Source organism: Gopherus flavomarginatus, chromosome 9, assembly GCF_025201925.1.
Source record: "Gopherus flavomarginatus isolate rGopFla2 chromosome 9, rGopFla2.mat.asm, whole genome shotgun sequence".
NCBI lineage: Eukaryota > Metazoa > Chordata > Testudines > Testudinidae > Gopherus > Gopherus flavomarginatus.
Window position 1 is genome coordinate 20,621,431 of NC_066625.1, and position 16,075 is coordinate 20,637,505.

Here is a 16,075-nt window from a genome sequence, read left to right on the forward strand (position 1 = left end):
GAAAAGTGTCTTAGACCAATTAATATTTGACCAATATCTCATCTGAAGAATGACATCTTTTACGGTTCAGTATCTTCCTTGCCAGTCCCTCATATTTTAAGGATTATTTCTGTATTGTATTTTTTTTTAAATAACTTGTGGAAGGGCACTAAAATATGTAACATAAGTAATCTTCTGTATAAAACCTAAATCAAGGCAAAAATCTTGTTTAAATTTGATATTGGAATATTTGAAAAGTAATTGATGGGAAAAATTAACTAGGAATAATGTAATACAAGGTAGTATTATGATTATGAAGTGTTTATGTATTTTGCAAATGTGATGTGAAACAGACAGTTTGAGTGAACGCTTTGCACCTGTTAATTATAGCATTCTATTTTGCTTTCTTTTTGGGGTGGAGAAATAGCTCATCCACATGATTTATTTCAGTATTTTGTAAATTATGATTTGAGGTAAAAGGGAAAATACTGGTAGTTTTTAGAACATAATGGTTATATTTTGAATGACTAAGTTTTTGTCCAAAATGTAGTTTTGATTGGCAAGTGATGCCATAGCATTAAGATAAAGTGATTATCATGTTAATTTTCCTTGTAATATTTGTTGCCGATTACATTATCAGCTTAATTCTAGATTTCCTTGGTAGTTTTGATCCTTGCTCTCAGGACTGCCTCCAGCTGTTGTGTCAGCGCTACTGATCAGATGCTTGTTGGTGCAGATGTCCACAACTGTCTTTTGTTTTCCTATGCGGGAAATGTTCTTTGCCAGCTTTATCCTTGATATGTTTTGCTTATCTGATATAGTGTGTGTTTTTTAGCTTTAACTCAGTACTTTTGTAAATTTTGCTTTAGACTTATCTGTGCCATAGGACATTCATCCTGCGTACAGGTACTTGTACTGCCTTTATGTTCACTGTCTTGTGTTCACACAGAAAGTATTAATAGATGAGACTATGCTATAGCAAGTGATGAAATAAAAATAGTCTTTGTTTCTCTTGTGTACATTTATTTAGTAAGCGTGTAAAGATTACTGTATTTTTACATTTAGATACTTTAACAAGTAAGGTATTTACACTATAAGGAGCTATGTTTATTATTATGGAGACATCACTTGGAATTCCATACTTAAGGCCGTGTCTAGACTGTCATCATTAATTTTTTTTCTAACTTCTAATTGGATGAAACAGTCTGAAGTTTTGGGGCTATAAATTAGTTCAATCTTCTGCCTTCTCCTTTATACAAGCTTTTTTATGAATAAGACTTTGATGCTCGATTTTGAGTGTAAGTTGATGGTTGGATAGATAAAATCATTATATGCTTGGTAACTATCTTGTTATGGGAAAAAGTTAAAAAGTTGTTCGGGCTTGGTGTTTAATTGTTTTGTTTGTTAGTGTGCATATATGAATTGGTAACAAAGTTATGTCCAGTTGGATTACAAAATGTTACTGTGTGTATTTTATAGTTTATAATATTTGGGTTGTTTTAAATGATTTATGTAATGGTACACCTTCTTTGGAGTTGTATTTAGCAAACTTAACTGTTTGCTGACAGTGTTTTAACATGGATATTTGTTATTTGCTAAGTTCTAACAATGTACACATTATGATAAAGTCATAAAATGAAGACAGTCTCTATGCCAATTTGAATTAATATATTTCTAACAAAAACTTAAGTGTCATACTGTAGATAATTCCAAAGTGACTATTATTGCTTATTTTTCTTAGCTAAAATCTGGAAAAGTAATATAAAATGCAACACGTAGCTGAGTGCTGTGGGAACACAGCCATGCAGCACCTTCAGCACAGTACTGACTGGCTGGTTCTACAAGTTGTAAAAATGTCTGTACAGAGACTGTCAGTATTGCCTACCTGACAGTTACTGTCAGTGATATTGGCACTATCTTTCTGCTTATGTCCATTCTCCTGCCTTCTGTTGTTCCTTAACCCAGTTCTGTATCCTTTTTTACTTGATTTTCTTCCCACTCAATATTTGAATCAGGCATGGAGATTACATGAGCATCTCCAACCATCTCTCCCAAATTCCTAGTTTAAAATTCTTTTATTCGGTTGTGCCAGCCTCCATCCCAGAAGTCTGTTTCCTTCTGTACTCTGGTGGAGTCCATTCCTTGAGAGAAGTATTCTGTCCATAAATGCTTCCCACTAGTCAAACATCTGAAAGTGCTCCTTATAGCACCATTGCCCAAGCCATCTGTTGATCATCATAATCTTGTCTTGCCTTTGCTCTCCTCATCTAAGGACAAGTAAAATCCCACTGAAGATCACCTGAGCCTCCATTTGTTTAAGCATCTTCCCCAGGCTGGTGTAGTCTTCCTTGATGCATCTCAGCAAGGCTCTAGTAGTATCATTTGTTCCCAGGTGAAAGACAATCAGTGGATTCTTTCCTGCTCCCATTAGGATCCTCTTCAGTCTCAGATCCACATCCTGTATTTTAGCTCCACGTAGACAGCACACTCTTCAGTTCTCCTAGATCAGCTCTGGTGACACGCTTGTCTGTTCTTAGTAGGGAGTCCCCAGCTGAGTACCTCACGCCTCTTAGTGTTAGAACAGAAGGGGGAAGGCTGGAGAATTGCACTTTCAGGCTGCAAGGCTTCTTGTTTTCTGTTCTCATTTGCAATCTTCTGTGAGTCATCCTCTGTCCTTGTGGGGCTTCAAACTCTGTCTGTCTCTATTGTCTCTTCCTCTCTTCTTGTAGAACTACTTGTTCTTCTTCCTTCTACTGTCTGCATTTCCCCTTTGTTTTCCAACTCAGCACACCTATTCCTGAGCTCTATTTCTCCTTCATTAGCTGCTGTTCTCCTCTGCCTTGTTCTCATAGTCCTGTGCTTCTACTGCCACTTTTTTCATTCAGCAGGCTACCCTCACATCTGCAGGCCAGGAGGTTTCCTTTCAGTCTTCTCTTTCCTTTCCTCCAATCCCCTTCAAAATTCAACCATAGTTTCTAGCTGCAACTCCAAACCTTGGATGTTCTCTTCCATCAGATCTGTCAGGCAGCACTTCCTACAAACCAAGTACTTTTCTCCAGAATAATGTACATTCTACAGCTTGCACATCCAATCATCTTCATTGTCTCTTCCATTCCTGGAGTCACTGCCACTGCTGCCTCTTTAGCTGTTATAGCCTTCCCTCTTAAACTCCTGCAGAGAAGTGAGGAAAAGAAAAACCCCTAAAAACACCACACACACCGTCCTCCAAACTCCCACTCACATTCCCCTGTTTTCAGCTCTGTTCGGCTCCTGTGCCACTGGCTGGTTGGTTGGCTGCGTTATAAGAAGCCCCACCCTTTAATCAAGGTTCAGCAACTTCTGGTAGCATGGACTTGTTTGTGTTCATGTATCTCAGAAATGCTTCTTTTTTACTGATTAGTTCCTGTGTTTAATTTGTTACCAAGTTTAGTTGTTCTTTCCTAGTCTTCTATATTTTTCTATGCTATACATCTTTGTATTCATTATTCATTATTTTGATTTGTACAGTATTTAGCCTCCTATTTCTTTGAGTTTTTGTAGACTCCTATAATTTTTAAATTTTATTTTCAGAAACTGAATTTATATACTATCGCCTCTCTGGGGATGACTCTAAAACATTCATGATGTCTTTCTAGGCTCTAACTCCTTTCCCAGTTATCTCCCCTTGAATCTCCTGACACTTTCTTACACTACTTCTCTTCTTTCCCCATCTGCCTGTCTGCATCATAGTTAACAAATCCACCATCCTTCCAATCACTCAGTGTCACAACTTGGGGGTTATGCCCAACTCGCCACATACTTACCCTTGCCAAATCTTGTAGTTGCTTCTCTGCCATTTCTAAAATCTGCTCCTTTATCTCCAACCCTACTGCTAAAATTATGTTTCTTTTTTGCCTAGGTAAAAGCCTTACCTCATAAACTCTCTTAAGTCAAGGAAGCTAATTTGGCTCAGACTAATTTTAAGAGTGTCCTGGATCAAACTTACTTTATTTCTGAAGTATTAAAGTTACACTATAATGTGACAATTTTATTCCATTGAATATTCTCTTTTGAAGTAAGCTACTACCATAACTTTTCCATTTTGATCCAATTTACTATGGTATAAAACTTTATTAAAGCACTTACTGGCAGCATAGTTAACATTCAGAGGATCATTCAACTGTTACGTATTGTCAGGCTGGACTCTTATGCACTGTGGCTGTGTTTGAATATCAAATATTATTGATCATCTCAGTAATGTGTCTCTACTCTGAAAAGTGTTCCTTATGTAAAATTTGGGACATAGCTTCTTGGTGCCCATGTAACTAAAAAATGTCATTATTCACTTTCACGTTTCAGAAGCTAGGTGAGAAACTGTCTTTTAAGCAAAGTTTTGGGGGAAAATAGCCATGATGTTACAAATGTATATTATAAAGACTAAGGACCTAATTTATTTTGTAGAATTTTTGCTGCTGAAGATGATGCGTGAAAATGAAGAAACATAGCTTGATTTTCAGACACCAAATTAAGTTTGCAGGAATAAAAAATACCCTTCCAGCTCATTACTTGCAAACTAAAAAAATTTGATAAAGAATTATTGACACACAAAATATGCCCCCCCCCACTCCCTCCACAATAGATCTTTTTAATTGGTTTTGCAGTACGACCAAAAATTGACAGTTATCTGAATTTTGTTATAAGCCAGAAGTAATTTTCACTGTCAAGCTGCTCTTCATTTAGCAAAACTTCTGTTTCTAAGAAGCTGAAGGTGCAAGCCAAGTGAGCAAGTGAAAATGCGATTGTGACGGGTATGATGACAGTTCGGATTTTATAATAATGCATTCATTCTAAGATGTATTTATGAATCTCTTCTATATCTAGATAATTTCAAGCCATTTAAGAGAGGAAACTTAACAGAAAAACTTAATAAAGTAGAAGGAACTGGTCCAACCAGAGAAGTGTATTCAAAGTTGTGATCATTGTCCAGTAAATAAATCTGCACCCTTTTGAAAGGTTATCCAAACAACTCTCAGAGCTAATTCTCCATTCCTAGCGCTCACTCTCTCTGTCCAGCTTGCATCTCTCTCCATCTCTTACTCTTTCTGTCATCCTTCTTCATGGATATCCTGTTGCCTCTTTAAACAATACATGGCAAAAACAGGATCATCCACCAGTATGGTGAAATATTAGAACTTTTCTGAACTGAAGTGAGCCAGCTAAAAGGTGAACATCAAATTTAGATTGCACGTAATACTTCTGGCAGAATTTCAAAAAAATTGCGAATTGAATGAATTGAAACCAAGGACCTAGAATTGGATAAAAATGTCCAGTTCTGCGATGAAAATGAGAAAATTGGGGAAAAATCAGCATTTCATCCTGCATGCTAGCAACAGCAAAGCACAGTGCCGGTGCAACCATTTAGGCGACCTAGGCAGTCCCCTAGGGTGCTGGCATTTGGGGGGCGCCATTTTCTTCAGCAGCAACCGTGGCGGATGGATCTTCGGCCGCCCCGGTCGCCGCCAGCATTTAGGCGGAGGGAGCTGGGGCAGGCAAGCGTGGGGAGGGCCGCCTGCAGCAAATAAGGAGGGAGGACACTCAGGGGAACTCCCTGCCCCAGCTCACCCCTGCCCCGCCTCTCCCTGAGCACACTGTGGCCGCTTCAGTTCTCCCACCTCCCAGGCTTGCAGTGCCTAGGCTGATTGGCACCACAAGCCTGGAAGGTGAGAGAAGTGAAGCAGCCACGGCGTGCTCGGGGAGGAGACGGAGCAGGGGTGAGCTGGGCCGGGGGGTGTCTCAGGGCGGAAGGTGGGGAGCTGCCGCAAGGGGGGCACGTCAGGAGGGAGGGGGGAGCTGCCACGGGGAGGGGTGCCTCAGGATGGTGTGGGGAGCTGCCGCGGGATGGGGGCGCAAGGTGGAAGTTTCGCCTAGGGCGCAAAACATCCTTCACCGGCCCTGGCAAAGCACATTAGCTGTCCTGTAACTGGGGATAAAATATTGTATTCTGAGTTTACTATTTGTATGTAATTCACACCTCCTGCCACAGAAGTCCTGGGGGTGGCAGTACAAGCGTCCCCATAGAATCCTGCCAATATTCATCATTAGGGACCTACCAAATTCACGGTCCATTATGGTCAATTTCATGGCCATGGGATTTTAAAAATTATAAATTTCATGATTTCAGCTATTTAAATCTTAAATTTCACGGTGTTGTAATTGATGGGGTCCTGACCCAAAAAGGAGTTGTGGGGAGTTGTGGTATTGCTACCCTTACTTCTGCACTGCTGCTGACAGCAGCGCTGCCTTCAGATCTGGGCAGCTGAAGAACGGCAGGGATCACGTGATATGGTATTGCCACCCTTACTTCTGCGCTGCTGCCTGCAGAGGTGGGCCCTCAATCAGATGTTGCCACTCTCTGGCCGCCCAGCTCTGCAGGCAGCAGTGCAGAAATAATGGTGGCCTGGTATGGTATTGCCACCTTTACTTCTGTGCTGCTGCTGGCGGGATGCTGCCATCAGAACTGAGCGCCTGGCCAATAGCTGCCGATATCCGGCCACCCCCAGCTGTGAAGGCACCAGAAGTAAGGGTGGCAATACTGCAACCCCCCTAAAATAATCTTGTGACACCTCCCCCCCCGCAATTTCTTTTTGGGTTAGGACCTGCAATTTGAGAAACACTGGTCTGTCCCGTGAAATCTGTATAGTATAGGGTAAAAACACACAAAAGACCAGATTTCCCAGGAGGAGACCAGATTTCATGGTTCATGATGCATTTTTCCTGAATTTGGTAGGGCCCTATTCATCAATTTTGACCTAGAAGGGGCAAATGGAAGTTCGCTCTCCATACTCATTCATTTCACATGGGCCACTAGACTGCTTTTGATCACTGCCAGTTTGACTTGGAATTAAATAAGAGCCCTACAAATGGAAGGCTCTGTAGTGCACTGGCAATCCCTTGAGCTGTACAGTACCCCGACAAAGCATATTCTGCTGTAATTTATGTTCAGTCTTTTTGTTTCCCTGAGTTTGTTGTCTCAGATCATAAAGACATACACTGAAACACTTCAAAGAATTGACTGTAGGAAAAGAAAGTAATACAAGCTTAATAAAAGCAATTCAGAATGTAAAATTACAGCATCTTGCCATATCTACTCTATCATTGTCAAATAGGAATTAAGCCTCATTTTAAACAAAATTAACTTAGTCGTATGCAGGCTTGATAGAATTCAATTTTTATTTTTTAAAATTTTGACAGACAACATTGATGTTTATTTTAAAGCATTTTTTCTGTGTCTGTTTATGTACATCTGCACACTTTGCAAAATTGTGGATTTTAAGTATTTTGGGGTTGGGGAATTTATATTGACATGTTTTACATTGTGGGAATCAGACAATAGGGATCAGACAATAGGGATTTCAGGCAATAATTATTTAATCTTCGTATGACTGATGTACATGTAGAACAACTACTGTAATTTTACATTTAGGTGGTTAAGACAGATAATTGCATCAGGAGTAGCAGAGTTTATTGCTGTGATGCCTCCTTCATATTTGTGAATCGGGCATTGAGTTGTTATAGTTTCTATGGTCTGTTTTGGTTGATCACAGTTGCACCCTAGAGAGCTTTGAATATTCCATTTGTGCATCAAGTATCCGCATCTGCCGTGATTTGTGTGAATGTGGTTTCGGGTTGCCCATAAACTTTGTGGCAGATTGAAGCTAGAGATCTTCTGCTTTGGGTCTTTCACAAGGTGTGCGTTTGTGACTCCTTATAGACTCCATTTGACTTTTATTATTTAATGACAGTAGACATTGACATTCAAAATTTTAAAGCTTTATAACCAATAAAATACACATTGCCAGTGTTACATGTCAAAATATACAAAATGAATATCCTAAATCAAACTTTAAATTCCCAAGCAGCATTATTCTTTCTTTACCTTTCTGTAAATTTCAATTATCAATGAAAATATTTTTCATTGGTTTGTATATATAAGATGAAATTGTTGATACCAGCAGTTATCAATAAATATCTGATCCTTCCGAGCCTAAGCAGATGCTATTCAGTTGTCTAGAGCAGTGCTTCTCAAAGTTGGGCTGCCACTTGTTCAGGGAAAGCCTCTGGCAGTCCGGGCCGGTTTATTTACCTGCTGCGTCCACAGGTTCAGCCGATCGCGGCTCCCACTGGTCGCGGTTTGCTGTCCCAGGCCAATGGAGTTCGGTGGGAAGGGCATCCAGCATGTCCATCGGTCCGTGTCGCTTCCCATGGTGAACCACAGCCAGTGGGAGCCATGATCGGCTGAACCTGCAGATGAGACAGGTAAACAAACCACCCTGGACCGCCAGGGGATTTCCCTGAACAAGCGGCAGCCTGACTTCGAGAAGCACTGCTCAAGAGTGTTAGGTTTTGTCTAAATAGTTAATCCATAAAACTTATATTTCTGGTGTACTGCACATATGAATAATAACCGCTCTTGCATGCCTTTCAAACTAATTTAGGCAAATTTAGAAAAATAATGGTAAATTAGATGGGTCTGAAGACAATAGGGCCATAAAAGCAAACCTCAAAAACATTCTAAACATAAATTACCTAATTTTAAAAAATTGTTTAAAAATACACTTTTTAAAAGTAGTCTTTCTGTACCTTAAAAATAATAATTTCCAGTTTTAGCATAATATGTTTGAAAATTTGACTTTTGATTTAAGATCAGGATTGTGTTCTGCCAATTTTTTTTCCTTTATCCTTTTTTTGTATTTGAACAATATCTTCCTGTTGTGCAGTTATAAATGTAGGACAAAAATTGCCTCTGACTGAGAATAGATGTCTATATAAATCATAATGTTATCAGCTTTGGTGGTGTTACTGGTGGAATTATGCATCATTTCACAGCAGATTATTGGCTGCTGATCACATTTTCAAGTACCACAGGTATATTAGCAGCATACAGTTTGACAAATTACCATTTAAGAACTGTATTTTATTACATATATGATAATTATCTTCTGCCAACCATGCAAATTCAATCCGAGTTCTGAATATCAAGCTCTGATCTTTCTTCCTTTTTCGTCACCACCACTAATGACAATTTCAGAATCTAGCTCTCTGTAATAACTGATTTTTTCATTCGCTAGTAGTTCTGAAAAGTAGAAAAATAATTTCAGTTCAGGTTGTCCCCTAAATGCTGCAGCAACTTGTGTAAGAAAAATTCTGAACATTACCTATTCTTGTAACACTTAAATAATAGTATTTTAATCACACATTATACCAAGTGATTCATAATATGGACCCCAAGTAGTTAATTAAATCTTAACTTTTACTGTCAAGTTATTTTCAAATGTTCTGAAACAGTGCTTTTCTGAATTCAATGATAGTTTCATTGACACATGCTTTTTTATTAAATTTTTGGTCACTTGTTTCAGAACTAATGCACTGAAAAAGCTGTCATTGCCTTTTTTGCCTCTCCTGTCTGATCACTCTCAAATGTTGTTCTGTACCGTTTATGTAGCCCAGTGGGCTAGCTTGCCTTTATTTTTTTTACTTTTTTGCATTATATTCAGCAGTAATGCAAGAAACCTACATGCTGTAAGACATTAACTTTAGCAAGTTAGCATAAGGCTTGAGACCTATGCACAAGGCTCGAGACCTATGCACTTTGAACAGATAAACTTGGCACAAATAAACAGCCCAAGAGAAAACCCCAAGTATTTGGGGAGCTGAAAGTAGAGTTTAACGGGCAGTCCTGACCACAGATACATGAGTCAACCACAAAAGTGTCCTGGCAACGAACTGACGTACATAACAGGTAAATGAGACGCATCTAAGGCTAGCCTGCTTTCTTGGCTATGTATCTTATAAGTTTTTTATTTTCTTCTGGGTTTCATTATTTGTTTTATTATAATAGGTTTATAGATTTATATTAGAGTATATTTTGGCTGTAACACAAGGGACCTGCAGGTCACATTCTGTATGTTGAGCGAAGGCAAAGTTAGCATACATATGTTTGTGACCTTTCACCTAGATGGATAGTGGTGAGCTAAAGCATAAGATCCATATATGGCTGCGAGCTTTAACGTATAGCATGCGTTAATGCAGGTTGGCATAGGGGCTTTCCTAAGTTCATACCCTTTTAAACTTAATAGGTACACCACAACTTGGAACTTGGAGAGAACTGAAATAACCAGTTGGGACAGAAATAACAAATGGGATACCTAACCATGAAAGGGCCGTAGTAATGAATGGATGTATATGATAATAAGTTGAGATCACTGATATACTAACCTATAGGAAAAAAACACTCCAACATTAGTAAGGGGAGGAAATACAATTAAGGAAAAGCACCACTATGTTGGTGCTACTGAATATGCACCAACATAGTGATGTCAGTGTAATGTATTATAAAAGTGGTATCCCAGTCTAGGGGCAGTAGGAGAGAGAGATATAGTCCTTGGGAGATGCCAGAATGATGGCCACTGGTGATGATGGGAAAGGTAAGGGTGGGGAGGAAGATGGTGGCTAACATTTCAGGTTGTTCTACAGCAGATGGTGAGAGTATATGGATGTGCAGATGTGCGTTCTATAGTATCTCTATCTATCTTACTGAGTTGGGGTGTTTGTGACTGTGCATTATTATAAATGCATTAATAAACTATATTTGTAAATATAAAAAAGAGTTCCTATAGTGAGTGTTGAAACTGTGCGCATCGGGGTTCCCTACTATATAATAATTTGAGTAATACTGGGTCTGATCTTGAGGCAAGAACTTTTCAACCCTCAAAGTGATAACTGGGGATTCTTAAGTAATCAATATAATCTAAAGATCGGGCAACACTGGACTCTCTTTTCATGGCTCCATCATAGTTTATTCAGAAAATTTTGATTGACTTGTAGGGAAATGGAATTGTATTCTGAGATTTGTTGAACATAATTTAGTCAACGTTATGGAGTTTTGGAGTACTTTTTCTCACTGAGCAATAGTTTATTGGTTTTTCAAAATTACAGTATTTATATCTTGATTAAGGAAATGTAATCAGCTATTTTTGAAACTATGCAAACTTCAAGTTAAGGAGAAGTTATATATTTTTGGGTCAGGCTTTAAAATAATTTCATAATAAAATTGTATACCTAATTTTAGAACACAGTTATTATGAATGTGCACACAAAATTATTAACGTCTTAATAATGGTTATTACTTATTTGATTCTTACTAAATATTCTTGAGATCTATCCCCATCAATACGTTGTGTAAAGATATTGAAGGTCAGCTTCCCCATTAGTGAAGAATAAATAATCAATTCGTAGTAGGCGAATCACAGAACAAATGGGAATTGTAAGTTTGTAAATCATACAGATAATATATAAAAATAATTAAATGTGTTATAGAAAAGATATAGGCAGAGATGTTAAGATTTAAATTTTCGGAAAGCTAAAGTGTAAAATTATATTGACTGCATGCATGAATTAGGGAAACATGCACACAAATAACTAATCAGTTTCTTTTTTTATGTTTGCTGTTACATTATGTGAAGTTACTTAAACATTATAAGAAAGCACTCTTGGCATCAAAATTACTTTTTTCAGTATTTAGTTTATTTAGTGATATTACTCACTTACAATTTGCACCATATTAGGATACTTATTATCAACATTTTTAAAAACCTGTTCCTTTTTCGAAAGATTGTTTAAGAGATTTAAGTGCTTCTACATTTATTTCCTTTGTAGACTACTCTTGTATTTTTGTTTTGTCTTGTATTTTAGTTCTGCCAAACCTTTGGAATATTGATGGGGAATTTACCATACCTGAGCAAAAGCAAATAGAAAACAACGAGGAACTAGCAAACTCCTATGAAAGAAAACTGATTGAGGTAAGAATCTGTTACACTTTAGAAGTTTTATTAAGGAGCTAGTAGCTGAAAGCCCATGCTGTCAGACAGCTGTGGAAGTTGAGCCAAGTAATCCACCATCTCATACAAATAATTAAGTGATTGTGTTCAAATTAGCTGTATACTCAGAGTGGTGACTGGTTGAGTTATCTCTGATATCACAATGGTCTGGGACTCTTGGCATGGCATAGATAAACAGGTCTTGCTGTTGCACAGCTGTAATTCACAAAGTCAAAATGACTGAGAATTTAAACATTTGGATGGTAACAAACTGCAAATCCCAGTAATAATTCAACCTTGTGATATTCTGAACAAAACGAGTTCCCAACCACATAGCTGTTTCCATCTCTTCACAGTGACTCAACAGACATTCTAGGCTTTAGAGTGACACACAGGTTCACAATCCTGGAATTTTATTATGTAGATAATAGCAGCGACTTAACAGTTCAAGGTGAAAGACAATTTCCATTCTTAGCCTGAATTTTGGTGTCTCCCTTTAATTCTTTAAATAAACAATCTGATATTTCTAATACTTTCAACTGTTTATTTCAAAAGTTGTAAATTGATTGAAGAAGCTATAATTTTTAGACATGGAAATTTTGAGAAGTAACTTTTTTTTTCCCTCTTGGAGAAAGTATTTTTTACATCCATACTTTAGTATCAAAATTGACTTACACTTTACCAGTTTCAAATGTATCAGATATACTTGTTCTGAGTTTAAAAAAATTGGGTACAATACTGGTTTTGTTTACTTTCCATGTTAAAAAGATATTTAATTACACTATTAATTTTGGAATCAGCTTGTAATACTTGGAATCCCTTGAGACATCGATAACTTATTTGAGCATCATCTTCAGTAAAACAATGTTCACAATTGTTACAGTTGCTGCCAGTGTTACTTCCTGAGTTTGTAACTGCCCTGAGCCACATGTTTCAGGCCTCATGTAAGTTACACTCCGAGACCTCCACTTCAAGACCTCATAAAATTACAAGCGTTGTTGCCTGTGCTAACTGCCCTTTTACCTTTCTTGAGACTTTATGGAACTTTAAAGTTCTAATGGCTAGTGAAACTTGTAACTTCCCAGAGGACTCTTAACACCTGCTAATTGATGTTCCAGAACTGTGGCATAGTCTCTTAATGCTGCACTGATGTAAATTGTTGAGTTTCATGGATGTGATGTTAATACTGAAATGACTGATAGAAGTTACAAGCTCTCCTGATGTAACTATATTGACAAAGCTTGTGATACACATGAATAAAGCTGCAATTTGATCATGGATGTCATGGAACCCGTGACTTCCGAAGACCTCCGTGACTTCAGCCAGCTCTGGCTGGGAGCTGCAGGTCCCCTGCCACCTGTGGAGGCAGGGAGCTGCGGGGTACCCTTGCAGTCTTAGATGACGGGAGCTCCCCTCCACCACGGGTGGCAGTGGGGACCCTCCCGCTTCCAGCTGCCTCAAGTGGTGGCAGTGGGGACTCCAGAGTGCCTGGTGGCTGCTGGCAGCAGAGGGGAACCCCCCAGCTCAGAACCACCAGTGGAGAGGGACCCTGGAGCTCCGAGCCTCCACGCAGATGCCCAGGCTCCTCATTTTGCCATGGATATTTTTAGTAAAAGTCAGGGACAAGTCACAGGCTTCCTTGAATTTTTCATTATTGCCCATGACCTGTCTCTGACTTTTACTAAAAATATCCATGACAAAATCTTAGCTTTACTCATGAGCTCCACCTTTGAAGGCTATTAAGCTTATTATTTTTTTTAAAAAAAGGGAGGATTAGAGACTTAATGTTTGTTATAAGGTTCAATAAAAATGAAATGATCAGACAAAAAAAAAGTTAAATGTTAAGGTCAAAAACATACATCCCTTAAAATATTAATTAACCATTGTAGTATACGCCTGCTTGTACCCAGACATTCCAAAGTCACCTTAAATCTGCATCTTTGACCATGCTTCATTTTCCTGAGGGAGTCTTCGTGTATCCCCATCTGCTCAAACGTCTTGGATAGTCAAACTCTCATCTAGCTATAGGGAGAATATTGACAAAAATAGTCCATTGTTTGAACAGCTGGATACTATCCTTTGAAAACATGTTTGGACAAGTACAAGTAATCCTTTTATGTTTGGTCACCACTTTCTCAAATGGTATGCCCTTTTTATGGGTTTATATGGCCTTTTTCTGATGCCAAATCTGTCTGAGGTGCATGTCTTAGTAAAAAATCCAGGTAAAATGTCTTGATAAACATTAAAAAAACCAACCTGGTTTCAGCTGCTATATTGTTCTCCCAGAGGTTCAGGATTTGCCAGTGATACTACAAAGTTTCCATACAGTGCTGCCAATAGCTGGTCTCTCAGAATTCCTTTGATTCTGTAGAATTGTGGACACACCTGCTCCATTGTAGAGCCTATCTGCAAACCATATCTAATGCAGGCAGCCTGACTTTCTGTCCAGTGTAGGATGTTGTGTTCATAGATTCACATGCCAAAAGTGGGGACATGACTCTATAATAATCCAGGTGCTGTTACTGACACTGCCCCTTGCTTTTTCTCTCAACAAGTGCAGGGTACCAACTCTGCTGTCAGTTTTTACATGGGCCCATTCTAGCTGTCATGTTGAAGAGTGGGAAGGGGAGCACTGCCGAAAGCTCTTGTGGCAGTGCTATGGAGCAGGAGCTGTGGGGAAGGAAAGAGTCTGTTGGCATGATCAGATTAAGGTAATCCAGAGCTATAGGCACGCTGCTTGCAGGACCCATTTGGCTAGTAAAACGTTTCACATCAAGTCAGAGACCCCCTCATGAATTTGTCACCAGATGATCAGGATCCTGCAGTCTCTAAAGAAATATGAGATAAGCCTTGATTGCTGATGAAATATTAAAAAACGGGTATAACAGAAACTGAGCTGAAATGTTCATGTAATAGAATGTAATATCTGAAGTTATTCTTCATGGTTTTCCATTATGGAGAGTTTTGTTAGTGATATCTCATGAGTGCATATTATTAGCATTTATTATATTAAAATTATCGGAATTTCTTCTTATCATTTGTAATGGAGTTTTATTCGAACACATTTTATTATTCTTTATTGCTGTTTTATGAATGAATTGATTTAACAAAAGAAATGTATAAACATATAATGAAGATACAAAAAAGCAGTAGAAAGTTGATTTAATAAACTTCCATATTAAACATATTAGAAACACTTTTAGTGCTTTAAACATTATGAATATTTGAGACACGTTTTACTTTTGCATAAATTCTACGCTAAAAAAATTCTATGGCTCTCTTTAGAAAGAGCCATATAAAGAACATCATTCTTGGTACCATGATTTCTTCTAATGCAAAAGTTTGAGATCAGTCACAGAGCCCCTAATGTTTTGAGTGGTTGACAGAGTGTTTGGGTAACATTGAGCAATGTTTGTCCCCTGACATTTGGCTCTCTGTTAGTCAATCTCATACAATATGAGACCAGATTCAAATTTTACCTTGTTCTGTATGAAAAGGAGAATGGACTCTAGAGATATTTATAATGCAATTCCATGAACAATTAAGCAAGTTTAAATGCACAATAAGACATGTTTTGCTTTGTGCTGTTAATGTCATTTTGTTTTACATAAGGAATAAACATGAGTGTTTTGATTTGTATTGGTTTTGAAGGATTTGTTTAATTAATTTCACCTGCTCCAGAAGTTTTTCCAGCTTACATTTCCTACTGGGAAATGTAAACTCCTTATAGCCTGCATCACAATTACCCTCAAAATAAATAGTCACTGAACATTTGCTGTCCCAGCAGAGCTGGCATTGCTAAGGATTAGTTAACAAAACAAAAAACAGCTGTGACTGATGTTCAGGATGTGCGAACAAAAACAAGATCTGTGGCTGGGTTGATATCCATAAGGGACACTATTGTTTACAGTGTCTTTCTTTTTGTGGCTATAGACTAGTAATGAACATTTCCTGAAATGAAGAGATGAGCACTCATAATGGAAAATTGGAAAAAAAAATATATCTGACACTCTAATTTTTCGGTGACTTTTCTTAAGTATGTCTAATTACAGAGAACAGAATTCAGCTTTCCTTGCAGTTTCAGGCTTGTACAATTTAGGGCCTTATTCATGATTGATTTTATTCATGGTTTAAACTTGCATTTCATCAGATTTAAATTATAACTTATGCTGAAAAATTTACTCAAGATGCCCCTAATGTGTCTTTCGAAGATGCTGCTAAAGACTCAATAATTAAAATTG

The 16,075-nt window shown here is 38.1% G+C and overlaps 1 protein-coding gene across 9 annotated transcripts in view; it reads left to right on the forward strand.

Annotated features, from left to right (window-relative positions):
• Nucleotides 1-16,075, forward strand: part of SNX29 (sorting nexin 29) — a 443,704-nt gene that overhangs the window by 147,125 nt on the left and 280,504 nt on the right. For 8 of the 9 annotated variants that reach the window (XM_050967714.1, XM_050967715.1, XM_050967716.1 and 5 more), the window contains one exon: nucleotides 11,710-11,816. In XM_050967714.1, coding sequence (XP_050823671.1) covers nucleotides 11,710-11,816 — 107 coding nt within the window. Of the gene's footprint in view, nucleotides 1-11,709; nucleotides 11,817-12,717; nucleotides 14,840-16,075 lie in introns of those variants that run through there. The other variant, XM_050967722.1, reaches the window with a different exon arrangement.